We start from the raw sequence: 17959 nt of genomic DNA on the forward strand, positions 1-17959 counted from the left end.
ATATACTTTATTTTTTATCTCCAGCACAAAAATAAAAAATTAAATCTAAAAACAAAATAATTATCAACTAATGCCGAAATAAGCGAAACGATGCACGAAACGACATGACTTTTTTGGTCCGTAAACAACGGAGACTTGTTTGAAATGAGCTAACATTCTGAAACGTGCAACACCGAGTAGGAAGGAAGTAGGTCCTTTTTCCACACACTATTGCACACCTAACCACAAGGGGAGCTGTCTTGCATTATTGCCAAATAATAATATCATTACACATTTTTTTATTAGGAAAATAAAAGTCTAATTTCATTTTACACGCTTTAAGTTTAGAGAGATTTTTAAAATAAATCACGAAAATTTTATTTTATCATATTAAATAAACCGTATTTGCGTCATGTTGACAAAAAGAGTCGCTTTAGTTGAGAGTTAGATGTTTAAGGAGTCAACGTGAAAAATTAGAATCACATTACTTGTTTTAAAAACCACCTCAAACCTGAAGGGTTAAAATGTTAGGTTTCAAAATATGGAACTTTAACAAAAAACTCTCGGTACTGTTAATTTTAATGAAAGATCACATTTTTACAGTAAAATGTTAATCATGTTATTATTCACTTTACTCTTTATTTTGTCTTTATCGTTAAAACTCAAGCTATTTTCATTAATTTTCCTAAGCATTGTGACTAATTGATCAATTGCTAATAGAAACATAGGTGTAGAATTAATTTAACAACAAAAAATAATGTGAACTATAAAGTAACATTCGTACAAATATTCTAATCTTCTTGAATGCAAAAGCCGTATTTGCCCTTGAGCCTACATCACGTGAGAATTACCTGTAGACACAGGGGAAAAAGTCTCGCGTATAACATATTGTATTTCCATATCTCCCTCTCTCTCACCGCATCACACGAACCCCAGGTGATGATGCACCTCCACCTAAGACCATCTCCAACGGAAAGGGTTCATAAGGCTAAGAGGCTGAAAATAGCTCGAAAATTATCTCTAACCGAAGGCTAATCCAAAAAGCTCATGGGCCCCACTGGACAAAAAAAGGCCAAAGGACCAACTGGCTGCTCAAGCCAGGCCAGAATTTTCATTATTCCTGTAAGTTATATCCAACAGGAATAGTAATCCAAAATTTCAAATACAACGGCTAATTACCGTTGGATTCATATATATTTTTTTTTTTGACCAAATTTTTTTTTTATGAATTTAATTTGTAATTTTTAAATTTTAAGTTGTTGTAATTTTTAAATTTAAATAATAAATTATGTTTGATCCTATGATCCTTGGTTAGAGACGGTTTTTTGTAACAAGGTTAAAACAAGCCATATGACCCCTTGACCCTCGGAGATGAAGGCAAATATGACCTTATACTATTCATTAAAATGTTAATATCTTGAAGGACCAGAGGGCTCGTTTCGGTTGGAAATGGCCTAAGTTTCTCTCTGCCGCACGATGATCTCTTCACTACAAGAGTTATATCCTAACATGCCTGCGTATGTAGTAAAGAAAATAGATCCCTACAAGGCTACAACATCAATTTTTCGCACAACGTCAATTATTCAAACTTCAACTTAGGTTACAGTACTCAGAATTGAGTCGTCTGAATTAAAACGATTACACAAAAACCCCAACATAAATTTACTGCAAAAATGACCAAATTTAAGGTACTTCGATAACGTTACATGCACCGGAGGAACACATACATATGCGATTTCAACAGGACAATGGTGATGTTTCCACACATTACCACACCTTTGGTTCTCGCCATTTTTGTAATTATAAAAAGTTTTAAAACAGAAAATAAGAGGAACCCAGCACAGATGCATGATTTTTACCTAAGTTGCGTCCCCGGAGGCACTCGAGATCCATCACATGGGAGTGGTCCACGAAGAGATTCACCTAGTAATTCAGGCAAACAAGAACGATTTAGCAGCATGCGCCTATACACAAAGAAGAAATGAAGAGAGAAAAATATGAGTGTATACCCTTGGACCATATTGTTTGATGAACCACTCTGATGTTCTTGGATTTGAAGCTTCGAACATGGTCTTCTCAACCCCCAGACGCCCAATAACCTTCGCAATTATGTCTGCCCGCAATGAGTCAGCTTGTTTACAGACATCATCAGCGTCGATCATTATCATGTCGGCCCCAGCCTCTAAGCATCTCTCAGCCCTTCTAATCAGAAGATCAACATCTTCAACAAATTCTAAGAAAACAAAGACAACAGTCATGTTTATAAGTTATAACCAAATAACCATAGGGGTGCTCCTACTACTGCACCATATTTCGTGTAATATGATCACAACACACGTCAAGGAAATGTTACCATCTCAAACAAAAGCAATAATCAGAAAGACAAATGCAAGAAGGAAGAATCATCAGCGTGAAAAAATGACTGCAGAACTTTTCTCGAGGTGCCGCGTGGTAATATTGTTAGTTGCTAACTCTTATTCATGGTATCATGCAGCCCAGTAATCGAATGTACAACAGATATTGATATTACATACACCAGACAAATTCAATTACTTGGATTCATGCCATTAAACCGAAATTCTACGTTTCTTTACTTAAGGTTGAAGCGCAATTTTTTCCTCCTTTTTAGGCCTTTGTGGTATGCTATTTGTTTGCGAATGTGAACTAACCTTCACATAACAACGGAACAAAAGGACGAGGATTGGCAATTTCTGGAATTCAGTTTCTATATGTTTTTTAAGCTCGGAGCTATTAAATGTCCCAACAAGAAAATATACAAGTTGTATGCAGAGCTCTCGGACAATATCTAGCTATCAAGGCAAACATATCATTCACTTATTTTTTGAGGAAAGATTGCACGACATACCAGATGATCGTGGGCTTGGAACAACGTAGGCTCCAAATGCTCGATCACCTACAGGAATGTCGGACTTGTTAAACTTGACCGCAAACTGTGGCTTCGCTTTCAGACCACCGCTCTTAATCAAGCGCACGTATCTCAGAAGAGTTTCTTCAGGAAGTTCAAGAGATCCCACATTCAGCTCGATTGTGTCAAACCCCAAGCTCTTACATTCCTAAAGAAATCATAACAGAACACTGAATCATTGCCACTAATAACATCCAAACAAATACACGCAATAATATACATACATACACACACACACACATATATATATATATATATATATCACTGAAATAATGAAATTCTTCCAAACATCTCACCTCCACATACTCTTTGAAAGCCGATGGACCTTTTCGAAGCAAATTTTCAGCCCAATCGCCGGTGCTGACATATACATCATGCTGGTGAGCAACATCAGTCACTTCTTTGATAAACGATTTCGGCATTAAGCTGTCGGAACCTCCAGAAAACTTCAAACCATCAACAAACTGCCCCATGGACTCAAAAATATCCTGTAATAATGTAACATTTCCAATAATTAAAAACATTAATCACCAATTACAACAAATTATGATAAACCCACATCAACTTTTCCACAAATTCAAAAACCCAAGTCCTAAAATCTTGAAAGAAAAGAAAAAAAACTTGAAAATTTCTAAATGGGGCAGGCCAAAATTTTGAAATTTACATAGCAGGACAACATTTTGTGAAAAACCAAAAGCAAAAATGATGATGAAATGAATCCAAGGGAAAATAAAGATGAAATTTTGAGAAGTACTTGGAGGACGTTTTGGCTCAAGAGCGAGTAATGGGGGCCTCTCATTTCTGTGACGCCATAGCTTCGAGGTTTTTCGGGACGGTCTTCGTTCTCCTCGAAGTACTTCCATCTGTACGCCGCCATCGTCTTCCTCCTCAGGAATCGAGCTCACAGGACGAATCAGAGACTGAGAGTATTGGAGAAAAGGAAAGGGAAAGGCAATTTCTTATTGTGGTTGTCTACAACTTTCTCTGGTTAATTCGAGAAGATGACAGTTGATCTAGTTGGTTCTAGAAATGTTTTGAGATCAGATACAGGAGGCAACTCAAATGAACTGCCACTTGTCCGCTCCTCCATGTATCCAGCTGTAGAGCTGGCAAATGGTTGGATCGGTTTAATGGGTGGGTTGATTCGGGTTTACGGGTTAGGTGCAAATTGTCACCTCCATCCAACGGTACAATCCAACTTGAGAAAATACTTTTGCTCAGTCACTTCATTACTTGTCGTTATAAGAGTTTAAATTTTGATATTTGTGTAATAGATAGATTAAATATAATTTATTTAACTATAACTAATAAGGTAGTGAGCATCATATCGTTTAAAGGTAATGAGCAAACAAATCCTCCCAACTAGTCCATCTTAGACATCAGTGGATGACAAATACAAGTGGTATAACATGTGTGTGCTACATTGCTTAAGAAGTCGAGATTGTTATGCCCAAGAATTTCTCCCAATTAGGATCCAATATACATGAATTTTTACTTTGATTTTAGCACAATGATATCTTAAACTACTTCTATCGATGAGGAATAAATTGAGCTTTGGTGCAAAAAAAGCCAAGCTGTTGCTAAGAGGCTTATGGAATTGAAGAAATAATTTGAAGGGAAATGTGATTCTTCTCGGCTGTCATACACGTAAGAATCTAAGTTAATTCCCAATCCCAACCGCATGTAGATGATGAGAAATTTTTTAATGTGCCGGAAACACGATTTAATACACAAAGTGTTACAATACAATTAATTGAAAATTCTTTTTTACAAATTTCCAACTAATTCTAGTGGAGTTCCGGACTTTGTTATTAGCACAATGAAAAATTTCTCGTGGATGATACTCTACTTTCCTTGCTCCCCATGAAAGGAATCCAAAATTCAGAAAGCAAAGAATAACAACAGGCAAAAGAAGGAAGAATAAAGGTTTACCAAAAAAAGAAATGAAAAAGGAAGAATAAAGTGAAAACTGTCAAGACAAAAGAAGCTTTTACTCATAAAAACCACAGCTAATTTCCTTCCTAATCTGTCAGATAGACAGCCTCTCCCTCGTCCCTCCTCTACTACATAAACCCACCGGCAGGCAGAAGCTGCCTATAAACTCCACACCCATCATCCCCTCCTACAACCAACCCTGCAAAGATGGTTAAAAACGCGACTCCTCTCGTCTGCCTCTCGGTCTTGATTATGGACGTCGTGGCCGGAATCCTTGGGATTCAAGCTGAGATTGCTCAAAACAAGGTAAAACAAATTACTATTTGACATGTATGCATAAATTTATGCTTCCGGCATGCGTAACGAGCCAAGCAATGCCCTTTATTTGAGTTACTAATCTATATATGGAAATTTCTTGGCATGTGAAAAACAGGTGCACCATTTGAAGGTGTGGATCTTTGAGTGCAGAGACCCAAGTTACCAGCCTTCAAATTAGGGTTGGCAGCTGCTGTGATACTAGCAGTTGCACATGTAATAGGCAACTTGCTTGGTGGCTGCATTTGCATCTCGTCCAAGGAAGACTACCAAAAAGCCACAGCAAATAAACAATTAGCAGTTGCTTCCCTCATCTTATCATGGTAATTAACTAATTATCCACAATTAATTAACTTCCTGGCCTTTTATCCAAAATGGTTTTTGAAATAGTATAACTCACTTTGATTCTTGAGATTTAAAATTGATATAAGCGGCTCCTTAATTGTCCACCATCAATTATTTTGTTCGAAATTTCTGTTAAATTAAAGATATTTTTGTAAAATTAACATTTTCACTTAAACTAAGGATTTTTTTAATTAATAGAGATTGTTCACACGATAACCACTTCTAATTTTAAATCCAAAAACTAAAGTAAAGAGTAATAACAATCTTAGAGACGAGTTTGGTTAAAAATCGTTTTAACTTCCTAGCACTAGTCTATAATCAACATTATGCAGGATTACATTGGCGGTGGCATTTTCACTGCTGATTGCGGGGACAATGTCAAACAGAAAGTCGAGAAAATCGTGCGGGTTGTCACACCGTCGGGTTCTGTCCATCGGAGGGATCTTATGCTTCTTCCATGGATTGTTCATCATTGCATATTACGTCTCTGCCAAAGCCACGTTCAAAGAAGGGAAACTCAAACCCACCACACCCGGCAACCCAGCTTGACCTCCTCCAGCTTAATCACTTAATTACCATTTGATTAATTTTGTGTTTACTGTTTGTAAACTCAAGTTTAAATTATAATGAAGAACAGATTGGAGTTGAAATTCTTATCAATCGCCAAGAACTTGTCAAATTTCCCAAAACCCCAATTCGAAATTCATGTCAATTTCGTATCTTGATTTTCAATTATTAAATTTAAAATTCTCAAGTGGAGATCGAATATAACGAACAACAAATTCGACCCATAATTTCATCTCTTTAAATTGATCAAACCAAAAAGCAATCCAAAAATTGCTCAGTTTCTAACCTCTCTAAACCACACTACTTTCCATTTTTTGCATTTGTGCCATCTCTTTTTTACAAAAGGGAACTAATCGAAGCTCAGTTTCTAGTCTTCGGCGGGGCCAGATTTGCCGGTGCCGGTTTTCTTGGGGAGGAGCATGTTGTGGATGTTGGGCATAACGCCGCCGTTGGCGATGGTGACGGCGCCGAGCAGCTTGCTGAGCTCCTCGTCGTTCCTGACGGCCAGCTGGATGTGCCTCGGCACAATCCTCGTCTTCTTGTTGTCACGTGCGGCGTTTCCGGCCAATTCCAAAACCTAAAAATCCAATTTTCAAAGAAATCAAACTTTAATTCAACAAATCAAAATTTAAATCACAGAAAAGATAAAGATGCAAAATTGAGAAACAATTAAGGTTCAGGTTGAGAAATTGACCTCTGCGGCGAGGTATTCAAGGACGGCGGCGAGGTAGACAGGGGCGCCGGCACCAACACGCTCGGCGTACTTGCCAGCTTTCAAAAACCGAGCGATACGGCCGACGGGGAACTGGAGACCGGCCTTGCTGCTCCGAGACGTGGCCTTCTTGGCGGTGCCGGAGCCGATTGATTTTCCTCTTCCGGCCATGGATTCTAAGAGCGGTGGATTTCGAGAAGAGAGAGAGAGAGAGAGTCAAATTATTCGCGAAGTAAATGAAGTTATGAAATAGCGGGATGAGTGTTTTGGGGAGTTTCTAGGTTTATATAGGGCGTTCGCTGCTTATGGAGAATTAGAGCCAATGAGAGGGAGTGACGCGGATTGAAATCTGTGGCCGTTTGTTTTAAAATAATTGGACGGTTGGATGGTGATGTTTGGATTCAGCCGGTTCGGTTGTGCTTCTGTATTTGTGTGAGAGCGGGAAGTACAAATTTTCACTGGGATTAAATATGGATTGACCAATTTTGACCATGTGCTTTTCAAATTTGTTTTGCTTCAATATATTTTAATTCAAGAGCAAAATTAAAAGAACGAAGAAGCTGATGAGTTTTTCTTCTGATGAGTGCTGTTACGCCTACTTATCTGTCAATTAGACGTCAAAAGTTTCTCATTTTTGTTAATAAGTGCTGTTACGTCTACTTACTCGTCGTAAATTTGCTATCACATTGTTGTAAATAACGCTATAACATATTAAAAATTTTTATAAAGACAGTTTTTTTTTTTTTAAAGCAACTTTATTTGTAGTCAAAAGATCGTTTATTGGTGTAAGGATGGGTTGGTTTTAATTAAGTTTGTCAAGTCTCCATCACTTAACACTACAATCTAATGATATTTTTCTTCATTTATAAATGAAAAGTCTTAAGTTTGATTCTCGCAAATGACAAATTTGAATCACATTATTGCTAGCCCGTTGTGAGGCTAAGCTCACCCATTCTCCTTAGTTGGTGGTTGGACAGGAGTTGGACGCGCCCTAAAATCAGCGCATGCATACTCCCCATTCCTCCACCAAGATAACGGATTAGATTGTCTCCCCAATACAAATCATGACCAGAAGATTTTAATCACCTGCATTCGACAAGATTCGTGAAACTCTACAAACCAAGAATCCCAAACACAACTCATAGACACCAACTCAGCCAGCCCTTGGTTTTTCTTTGGTACTAAAAACAGCGTTATAAGAACACAAACAGGAAATAAGCATCGCACAACCAATGCACATCACCACCGAAGACTGCATTCAAGAAATGGAATCAACAGCTCCACTGCCTGGCCGCTGGTGCAAACATTTTGGAGATAATGTAAGACCTCCAAGCATGTCAAGTACCAGATTACTGGGAAGATCATACGAAAGACCCAATCAAATGATTGAACCATGACTATGAGGACAATGAAGCGCATCTAGCGAATTAAAATGTGTTTTGAATGATCATTCCCTTCTACGCTACGATTATAGTGACCGAAAACAATTGCAGCTATTTAACAAACCGAATAATACCACAACATTAGTAATGTACCTAAGATTTCAACGACACTCAGCAAGATAACTGATTCACCGCAGCATTATGTAACCCTGCTTAACATTATCAGAGATAGCAACATAACACAGCGGAATAATAGATACTCGATGGAAACAAAAGATAGCACTCTGCCACAACAATAACCTCAAATAAACACATAGGAAGACACCGATGGCCAGCCATTATCCGAGCAAAGATCTAATAGACAAACTTAGCAACTAAATGCTACAGAATTCTTAATTAACAATTACTAAAACCTTAAACATGGTCTTTCTAGACATCAACACAAGCATCTCGACTTGCTATACCTGATCCAACATTCTAATGGTCGGATGAATTTAAAGCCTCCAGAATCACCTTCGTCTGATCTCTCATTAACTCGGACCGCTTCACAAAAAGCTCCAATTCAGCAACATGCAGCTTCCTCCATTTCTCCTTCAACTCAGCTCGCTTGGGCCCTCCAATCAACTCCAAACCCTGCTTCACCAAACGCTCCGGCAACCCCAGCTCGCCGAAACCCTTGTCAAAACCAATCACCTCACTCAAACTTTCCGAAGAGCACGGGGTCAGACCCAAATCCACCTTCGCAGCCTCCTTTGGCGGCTCCGGTGAGCTCAAACTATCAGCTCTAATCGAAGCGAGAGTCTTGGTATTCCTAGCTTTCCCATTAGACTTTGGCTGTTCAGACAGCCCGCTGACACCACTCGACCCATCCCCGCTACTGCTGCTACCCCATACCTTCTTGGACAAGTCAAACACCTTCTGGTCATGAGCTTTAGTAGGATTAAACTTCTTCTTCTTCACATTCGTCGCATACTTCTTCTTCAGCCGACGAATCTTATCTTGCAATTGGGTTTTGTTCACATCAACCTTCAGCGATTTCTTGATAAATTCATGGAAGGCACCCATATCGGAATACGGGTCCGCCCCTTTCTTGGTGGTGTAATCAACCATGCCCTTCAAGATAATTATCTCATCCTCATCGCTCCAAATCCTCTGGAACAGCTTGGACTTCTTCGCTTCCTCCTCGAGCTGGTCCGGTTCCTTCTTCTTGAGCCGCTTTGAATCCTTGGGCTCGGTCTCGCTCGGCCGTTTCGACCCAGATTTCGCCACCGGCGTAGCAGTAGCCGCGGGCCTTGATCTGGGCTTCTTTGTCTTCGGCGTCTCTTCCATTGGCTTCGAGGCAATCGGCTTCACCACCAAATCCTTATCCACATCGGAATCGGAATCGGCCTCGGAACCAGAGGATGAAGACTCCGGCTTCGAATTGGCGGCGGAGGAGTCCGGTTTCTTAGATGGCGGCTTTTTCTCGGAAACCGGTGCGGAAGACGAGATCTTCGGAGGCAGTGGCTCTTCGGGTTCGGAATCCGACCCAGATCCGGATTCCTCCTCTTCCCCTTCTTCTTCCGATGAGACTTCCTCATCCTCCGCCGAAGAAGCTGCCGGGGGTTCGTCCAGCGGAGATGGGCGCTTGGGAGCCATGGGAAGAGATGGAGATTTAGGGTTTTTGGGAAATTAGGGATTCGAACCGGGAACTTGAGAGACTGACCTTTTTCTTTTAGGGGAATTTGTGTGCGCGAAAACGGCAAATAAAAGTCACCGCGTCGAAGTTGAGGAGGTCAATCACCTTGGAAAGTAGCACTGTGTGTGAACGATATAGTGACCTTTTATTTGCTCCGTTACCTTTTATTCCTGACCCTTCGATTGGATGAAGTCATCAAACAATATTATGAAAATACTTTTAAGCAAAATGATTACTGAGAATAACACAACTCCTCGCTTTGATCTTCAATAATGAAAGTTGATATCAATGGTCTCTGATTTTGTCTATTGTAAATTATTTTGGTTTTTTTGAAAAAAAATCTGTCAATATATTTCATGAAGTAGATAAGGTAATTTGATAAAAATACCTTTAAAAAATGATAACGTGATCATTCACTTAACAATTTAACAAAATATTAAAAAACAAATATTTTACACGAAGATCAATATCGAAATGCGATTAATTAGTTAAATCAGTTGTTGAATTAATTTGCATCTTCTAGAAATCAAAATACAGAGTTGCTTTACCACATAGCAGCTTATTTTAATGGCTGCAGCTTGTTCTGAATTGATTGGGAGGGGGCAAATATAAACAGTGAATCGAGTAATTAGCCTTCTTTGTTCTATTAGTCTTGTCTAGAGGTGGCAAAATTAACACATTCGATTGTTAATCGGTACTCGTTAAGATTTGTTTAATTTGATATTACTTTAATATAGATGTGAGATTCGTAGTAGTGATGATAGTGTAAGATGAATTCAAACTAAATGGATCTTAATGGGTACTTAATAACAACTCAATGTATTGATTTGCCACATCTAATCTTGTCCGCCAAAACCTATAGAAGTTTGTGAAATTACGTTTACGGTGAATTTCTTATTTCGTTAGTTTTATTTGTGCATATATTTCTCGTATATATTCACCATTTGGACGTCACTTTCTTGATTCTATTAGCCTTGTATGCGTTGAATAATGTGAAAGTCGTCCCACATCGGCCATCTTAATTACAAAATAATTGCAACTTGTATTAAATGGTTTCACGTTTAATTGTATCGACATCCCGTATGATTGGTAGTGGCCCGTTGACCCATATATGTCTTTCATATATAGCTTAAAAGACATTCCAAAATTCTCATAGATTATAGAGGATGCAAACCTCAAGTCAAATTTGTGGAATTCAGGTAATTTCTTTTCTTATTTTTTCTAAGCCCTTCTTCTTTACGGTCTTTTGATTCAAAGCTAGGCTTTGAATTCAAAGCTAGTTACCTTAGGAATTAGGGTTTTGGTTTCGAAGCTAGGGCTTTGTTACCTTAGGAATTAGGGTTTTGGTTTCGAAGCTAGGGCTTTGAATCAAAGCTAGGTTATTCTTAAACCTTAGGAATTAGGGTTTTGGTTTCAAAGCCAGGGCTTTGATTAAAGCTAGGTTATTCTTAAACCTTAGGAATTAGGGTTTTGGTTTCAAATCTAGGGCTTGCGTAAATATCAAAACTCTGTGCATATCAATTGACTAGCTAGCTTAATATTGACCTTCTTGTTCTAATTCTGATTTGGGATTTGTTCTCTGTCACTCTAGCTTTGAATCTCTCGTGGTCGTGCTCTTCTAGTGTCCTTGAAATATATTGAGATCGACAATGATGTGTTACTACCAAAGAAGAAAAAGGCCGACACAGGTATCGTCAGAGCTTCCTTTTGAAATTATCAGTGAGATTTTGAGTTGGCTTCCTGTGTTGTCTTTGTTGAGATTCAAGTGCGTGTGCAAGCAATGGTTTTTGTTGCTTCAAGACTACAAGTTCATTGCAAAGCATAGCGATCGGACCCGTTGCATCCTCTCACCTTATTATCATTGCGAATGGGAAAACAAATCGATTGTCACTGTTAGTGATAAAAAGTTTGAGCTCAAAGGTTACTGTTCTGGCTTGTCCTTGGAGAAGAGCACAACATCTCAAGTTTGCCGCATTAGAAATCCTGCGACCTGCAAAGTGCTCTACTTGCCTGATGCACACGACGAGGGTTCCAAAGAATTAATGGACCTCGGTTTGAATTCACTCACTGGTGAGTGTAAAGTGTTCCGTGTCTACTTAGATACGGCACAGGAACAGGTAGGTATTGAAGTGATAACAATCGGAAAGGATGAAATGTGGAGACCTTTGCACAAACAAAACAAGAATTGGCTGGGACGAGGCAAACCGGTGCTGAAACAATCTCGTTGTGGGGCAGATAAGGTTGAATGGGCTCTTCACTTACCCGAAATTATAACCGAGGGACGTAAGTTGTGCTTACAAATTCATTCTCTTGATCTGTGGAGTGAACGTCTCACCACTACTACCCTGCCTCAAGGAGCTTTCGTAGATTTGGAGAATCTCTGGCCTTTTCTTTGGGATAATCGTCCTGCCATTGCTGATATAGTAGGGGGGGACCTTCACATCTTGGTGTTAGTAGACTTCAAAGAGCACAAATGGAGTCAAAACAAGATCATCTTTCCCTTGAAAAATTTAGAGGTCGACGACACAATTTTGACGGATAAACTTGTACTTATACAAGGTCGTTCAAATCAACTCGTGTTTCTAAACGGAGAACAACTTATTTCATATGACATTGAGAAAAAGACTGTTAAGGTTTTTGCCAATTTAGAATCCTTGAAGGAACGAATACCTCGACTTAAGTCAACCCTCATGACTCTCAAGGAAATGACACCAGAAATTAAAGGAGCACAAGGCTAGAGCAATGATGTGTACTTTCACTCCACATGGATTCCTTGTTTGCAAAATCTCGTCTTTCTGTTCATCTTTTTAGATTGTTTGTGTTACAGTTTATGCTGCTCTCCAAAGGGAAGTTTGAACTTTTTAGCCACACCTGTTGTAACATAGCACTTGTGCCAAGATTCCATTACATGTTTTGCTGAGTTTTGTCATGTCATGTGGAAACATAGCTAGAAACCCTTAAATGTTCCCTTGGACTTCTTAAACGTCGACGCACTTTTGAAGCAAAAACAAGACTTTTAATTTAGTTGTACCAGTTGCTAAATTTTAGTTTTCTAGCTAAATTAAAAACAGCCCTACAAGCCTAAGTGTCGTGAAACATATACGGGAGAGTCCCCCTACCAGAATTTCTTGTCTAAAAACCTCTTAGTAGTAAACTTGCGGGCCTTTACCACATTAAGTGGTGGAAAGGAGTTGAGACCTTGTATGATGGCATGGATACGAACCCCGTCGGTGGCTAATATAACATCTAATCTAACAAAACCTATAGTTTGACAAAAAAAAAAATTGCGGGCCAAGGTGTTATCATGGAATTTAGATCACGGTAAAATTCATCTCTCTCAACTTTTTTTTTCTGCTTTTCTTCTTTTCAGTCATTTAAATGGAATTTTGGTGATTCGAAAGTTGTATGTTTTGGTTTTAGAACATTTTTCCAGAACCTTTCTGGAATTCAGCACTAGGGTTTTTATACAAATTATTCCAAACGAGTATTATTGAATCCCAAAGGGTCTTGTTCTTTCAATAATTTTGTTTCCCATCAATCTCTTCCACTGATAAAATAAAGATTTATACCCTCTGAAGATGACTTCAGTTAACTTTCTGATACAGTAAACGAGTGGTGCGACCAGAAGCATCGGAGCCTCCCTTTGAGATTATCGTTGAGATTTTGAGCTGGAATTTAGAGTCTTTGGTTAGGTTCAAGTGTGTGCAAGTTATGGTGTCTGTTGATTGGTCAGGTTTATCACAAAACATGAGAGCCTGGCCTGTTACGAGTGGCTTCCTACCGATTATAATTTCAACATTGAAAGCCGTTATGCTGGCTTGTTTCTGGAGAAGAGGGGTTCTTCTCAAGTTTGTCGGATCAGAAATCCTGCAACCCACCAAGTACTTTACTTGCCCGATTCACATGAGAGTGTCGTACAAATGTACATCATTTTCAATTCACTCGCTCATGAATGCAAAGTGGTATGTGTTCATTCTCTCGATTGAGAGGCAATGCACCTAGGATTTGAAGTTCTAACGGTAGGGAAGGATGACAAATAGAGATCCTTGAAACAACCAAACCAAAACTTTTTGGAACATGACAGACTGGTGGTGGAACAACATTTTTCACTTCAGATAAGGATGGAGGGATTGTTCATTTACCTGAAATTCTAACAGATTGGATATGATTTGTACCTAGAAGTTCCTTCTCTTGATTTGTGGAGTGAATGCTTCACCACTACTACTTCGCCCGAAAGAGTTTTCTCAGATTTGCAACAAGTTCCGTTTTTTCTATGACTGTCTAGCGGTTTCTGATATACCAGAGGGAGCCCTTCATGTCTTTCTGTTAGAAGACTATAAAGAGCACAAATGGAGTGGAACCAAGATCATCATTCCCCTGAAAATTTTAAAGGACAACCCACTTTGGAAGGATCAGGTCGTTATTGCCATGGTTCATCGTGATATAAATATAATCAAGTTTCATGTTGGAGATGAAAGTTTTATATATGATGAAATTGGAGAAAATTGAGAAGTTGATCATGAAAACACAGGTTGGGGATAGAAAGTTTACTGTATATATGCCAAGCCTGATGAGTTTGAAGGGAATGAGAACAGAAAGCGAGACGATGTCATCTTAGAGAATCTTGTTTACTTCATGTTCATCTTAAACAATCTTGCTTTATTACTCTTTAGGAGCAGTTTGAAACCTTTTAGTTACATAAGCTGCAACGTTTTGTCTTCATACACTTGAAGTGGCGGAGTATTCAATATTGTCGAATATTTTAAATTTTGCGCATCTATATGTTAAAAAAACAAGAGTGGCAAAATTGCAAAACATATTTTCTCAAATTTGTCGCATCATGCGGAAACATAGCTAGAAGCCCTTAATGTCTTGGTGACCAAAACTTGTGGGAGTGGTTGAATTTTCTCTAGTTCACATCAAAACTGTGTATTTGAATTCATGACTAGCGTAATAGTAACCGAGGGTCTCCTTGGTACTTTTTTTCTAATTCTGATTGGGATTTGTTAATTTTGTTTTGTCATTCTAGCTTTGAATTAATCCCATGTCCAATACAATGGGACAATGTGTTGCTACCGAAGAAGAAGAGGTGTCGAAGCAACGATTACCAGAGCTTCCCTTTGATACTGTCACTCGATTTTGTTGTGGCTGCCTGTGGTGTTTTTGAAGAGCGCTTTGAGCTTGAACCTTTTAGTTATGCCAATTGCTACATCGATGCAAAAAAATTTGTCTTCTGAACATGAACATGTCGTACAAATAGATGCTGTTTTCAGTTCACTCACTTGTGAGTGTAATGAAGTGACATTTGTTTGTGATCTCGATCGGGAAGGATGTCAATTGGAGATGCTTGAAACATCCAAACCAGAATTTGTTAAAACAGGGCAAACTGGTGGTGGATCAAGCAGAATTTTGTTCATGCAGATACAGCGAAGGAGGGGTTTTGTATTTACCCGAAAGTTTAACAGATGGACACAATTTGTACGTAGAAGTTCATTCTCTTGATTTGTGGAGTGAATGTTTAATCACGAGTACTTTTCTGGGAGGGATCCTATCAGATTTGAAACAAGTTTCGTTTTACCTTTGGGGTGACCGTCTAGCGGTTGCTGATATAGCAGAGGGAGCCCTTAACGTCTTTTGCTGTAAGAAACTTTATGTTCATCTTAAGAATTTTGAACCTTTTCTGTTACACCAGTGTTTTCACTGCATCTTTTTACGTGGAAAACAAAAGAATATGTTCACGATTTTTATGCAGAAATAATGACATTTAAATATCACTAGATTTCCTCCAAATAGCATCCGAACAATTTGATCTCACAAACAGTCAAACAAAGCTCTTAAAAAGCCTTACATATCAAATACATTAATCCCTTTTAGGGTTTAACCAAGCTTTGCAAGAACATCACTGAGGGAAGATACGGTCGCGGCGTAGTACTTCTCTGCTTCCGGGGTGCTCTTGATCTTCGCTGCATGGTCCAACTGTCCCCAGACACAAAACAAAAGTACATGAATCATGTACAAACCAAAATCTATGTCAAATAAAAGACGTGTATGTGACATGGTGAACTTACGCCGTCAATGTCTTTGAAGAGCTTTCCAGCGAGTTCCTTGAGGGGCTCCTTCTCGCCTTTAGGTTTGGCAGAAATGACGGTCTTGAGGTCATAACGGAGATACGAGGCTCTGAGACGAAGATCGTTCTGGACGTAGGGCCATGCCTTTTTGTCAATGAACTCCTTGACAGCTACAATTTCCTTGGCTGATTCCTTCGCCCGCGCGGCAGCCTGAGCCGGAGTGAGCGGTTGGAGGAAGAACCTCTCCTTCAACGGCAGGTCAAGGTCTCTTGGCTCATCCGAGTTTAGGGTTCCAGCTGCCACAACAAAAACAAATTCACCTTCATGAGTTCATCAACGCACCCAATAAACAATTCATGCACATCATATTCTCAATGATTCAGATCAAACTAAACATGTTGTGTTGCAAATCCAATTCCAATGTTTAATTCTGCAATCAAAATAGTGCTTTTGAAATAAGCATTTGCAATTTTGTGTTTCTAATAAAAACAACGCTTATGAGCAAAAGTGCTTCTATAGAAACAGTCTCAAACGAGTCCTAAAACATTGTACATTTTTCATGTAACAGGTTTCTATATTATGTTTTAGTATTCTAATGCAATTGCCATGCTAAGATTGAAAATAGCGACAAGATCAAGAGTGAGGGTCTTACGCAATCCGCCGGAGGGAGGTGGAGGAGGACCGACTTTGATGGGCTTAGCCTCGGCAAGCACAGCTTGGACAAATGACCCGGAGGCCAAACCAACTGCGACGAGACCAAGCACTGCCCTACGACTAGTTTCGGGCTCTGAAGGCACTTGCTGGGCTCTAATGGTGAGCCCGGACCTCGCCACGGCTAGCCTGCCGGTGCTGCTGACCGTGTTCAAGCGTGATGAGCTGCTTAGGTGGAGGCTGCCCTCCAAAACTGCCTGGGAGGAACCGTGCAGGCCAGCCATTGAAGCCATAGCTTGTGCCATTTTCTTAACCTCCTTAACTTTTTATTTGTTTTTTTGGCAATGATCAGTTTTCAGTGGCAGAAATGTAGAAATCATATGTTTTGTTCTATGCTTATGTGATGTAGAGTGGTCTTGGGCAAGGACCTTATCTGCCATTTTCTTGTTGGATAAATTGGATATGGTTATTAGCCAATTGGGATTTGACAAGTGTTCCTTGTTGCATTTTCTATTTGACAAGCTGGATTATGTTCCAACTAGTACTCTGTCATTCTGACACCTGGACTCCATGAGATTATCACAATGATGTTATTAGTCTCTCTAGCTACATAATACCATTCATTTCAAGTTGAAAGATTAAAGTGAAACATTGTCTATATTTTATTTGGAAACTTCGCGGTACGAGAGAAATTTTTTTAGCGTCTAGAAGTTAAAATTCACAAAGGCATTAAACTCGACTTCCTTTAAATCATAATAACGAGAGCGCCTTGCATAGTGTCATATTGAATTCTGATTAATGAAAATTCTAAGAGAAATTCACCTACACTGTGATTATGACGTTTTCCAACTCACTTGTACTCATGCGTTAAAGTTTTCATATGTCAATGCGTAATGGACTTTAGATACTGCCACAACGACATACTCATTGTATGAAAGTTCTTTAAAACTCTGAACAAAAATAAATTAATTAAGAGGAATCATCATGTCCATCTACTTTCAAGTTCAATTTTTTGTCAAAATCTCATATAGTGTATAGTCGTATACCAAATAAGTTATAGATGAGTTTGCCATTTATGTGTTAAATCCAAATTTAAATGTCTTCCAGAATTAATGAAATTTGAAATTCCATTCAATGAATTACTAGCGATGCAAATCTAGGTTTTACGTCAGAATACTAAATCCAATTCGAACAAGAAAAAAGAAAAAAAATATTAAATAATGAATGAAAATGCTTCGTTTCATTTTAGTTTTCAAATAGCGATATTCGAATGCAACTTACTTAAATTCCTCTCCCGATTGAAGCCTTCTAAGTTCTAGTCTCTGTACTGTATGGAACAGCATCCAAAAGGGTCCAAAATTACAATACATGACAGGTGAAAATGCGGTTCTTTGTACTTTT

General features: G+C 38.9%; 6 protein-coding genes across 6 annotated transcripts; 2 read left to right on the plus strand and 4 right to left on the minus strand.

The window, feature by feature from the left end:
• Positions 1 to 1617: 1617 nt before the first annotated feature.
• Positions 1618 to 3923, minus strand: LOC125480318 (protein HEAT-STRESS-ASSOCIATED 32). Its single transcript, XM_048590987.1, has 5 exons — positions 3660 to 3923; positions 3202 to 3393; positions 2846 to 3053; positions 1989 to 2212; positions 1618 to 1902 (listed from the first exon to the last, which is right to left on the minus strand). The coding sequence occupies exons 1-5, from the start codon at positions 3780 to 3782 to the stop codon at positions 1792 to 1794; spliced, it is 858 nt and encodes a 285-aa protein (XP_048446944.1). The 5' UTR covers positions 3783 to 3923; the 3' UTR covers positions 1618 to 1791.
• Positions 3924 to 4900: 977 nt separating this feature from the next.
• Positions 4901 to 6150, plus strand: LOC125480383 (protein DESIGUAL 3-like). Its single transcript, XM_048591184.1, is given in 4 exon segments — positions 4901 to 5146; positions 5274 to 5316; positions 5319 to 5478; positions 5833 to 6150. Coding segments are annotated over 4 exon segments (519 nt in total). The 5' UTR covers positions 4901 to 5047; the 3' UTR covers positions 6050 to 6150.
• A 132-nt stretch (positions 6151 to 6282) lies between these two features.
• LOC125480384 (histone H2A.6-like) lies at positions 6283 to 6986 on the minus strand. The gene is made up of 2 exons (XM_048591185.1): positions 6762 to 6986; positions 6283 to 6644 (listed from the first exon to the last, which is right to left on the minus strand). The coding sequence occupies exons 1-2, from the start codon at positions 6948 to 6950 to the stop codon at positions 6435 to 6437; spliced, it is 399 nt and encodes a 132-aa protein (XP_048447142.1). The 5' UTR covers positions 6951 to 6986; the 3' UTR covers positions 6283 to 6434.
• A 1439-nt stretch (positions 6987 to 8425) lies between these two features.
• Positions 8426 to 9943, minus strand: LOC125480382 (probable transcription factor At1g61730). Its single transcript, XM_048591183.1, has one exon. It carries the CDS (start codon positions 9797 to 9799, stop codon positions 8639 to 8641), a length of 1161 nt encoding a protein of 386 aa, XP_048447140.1. The 5' UTR covers positions 9800 to 9943; the 3' UTR covers positions 8426 to 8638.
• A 1493-nt stretch (positions 9944 to 11436) lies between these two features.
• On the plus strand, positions 11437 to 12832 carry LOC103956099. Its single transcript, XM_048591447.1, has one exon. It carries the CDS (start codon positions 11489 to 11491, stop codon positions 12575 to 12577), a length of 1089 nt encoding a protein of 362 aa, XP_048447404.1. The 5' UTR covers positions 11437 to 11488; the 3' UTR covers positions 12578 to 12832.
• A 2765-nt stretch (positions 12833 to 15597) lies between these two features.
• LOC125480326 (oxygen-evolving enhancer protein 3-2, chloroplastic-like) lies at positions 15598 to 16897 on the minus strand. Its single transcript, XM_048591000.1, has 3 exons — positions 16560 to 16897; positions 15908 to 16203; positions 15598 to 15815 (listed from the first exon to the last, which is right to left on the minus strand). Exons 1-3 carry the CDS (start codon positions 16861 to 16863, stop codon positions 15717 to 15719), a joined length of 699 nt encoding a protein of 232 aa, XP_048446957.1. The 5' UTR covers positions 16864 to 16897; the 3' UTR covers positions 15598 to 15716.
• Between the last annotated feature and the right edge of the window lie 1062 nt (positions 16898 to 17959).

The sequence above is a fragment of a genome, unplaced genomic scaffold, assembly GCF_019419815.1.
Source record: "Pyrus x bretschneideri cultivar Hongxiangsu unplaced genomic scaffold, Pyrus_bretschneideri_v1 Contig33, whole genome shotgun sequence".
NCBI lineage: Eukaryota > Viridiplantae > Streptophyta > Magnoliopsida > Rosales > Rosaceae > Pyrus > Pyrus x bretschneideri.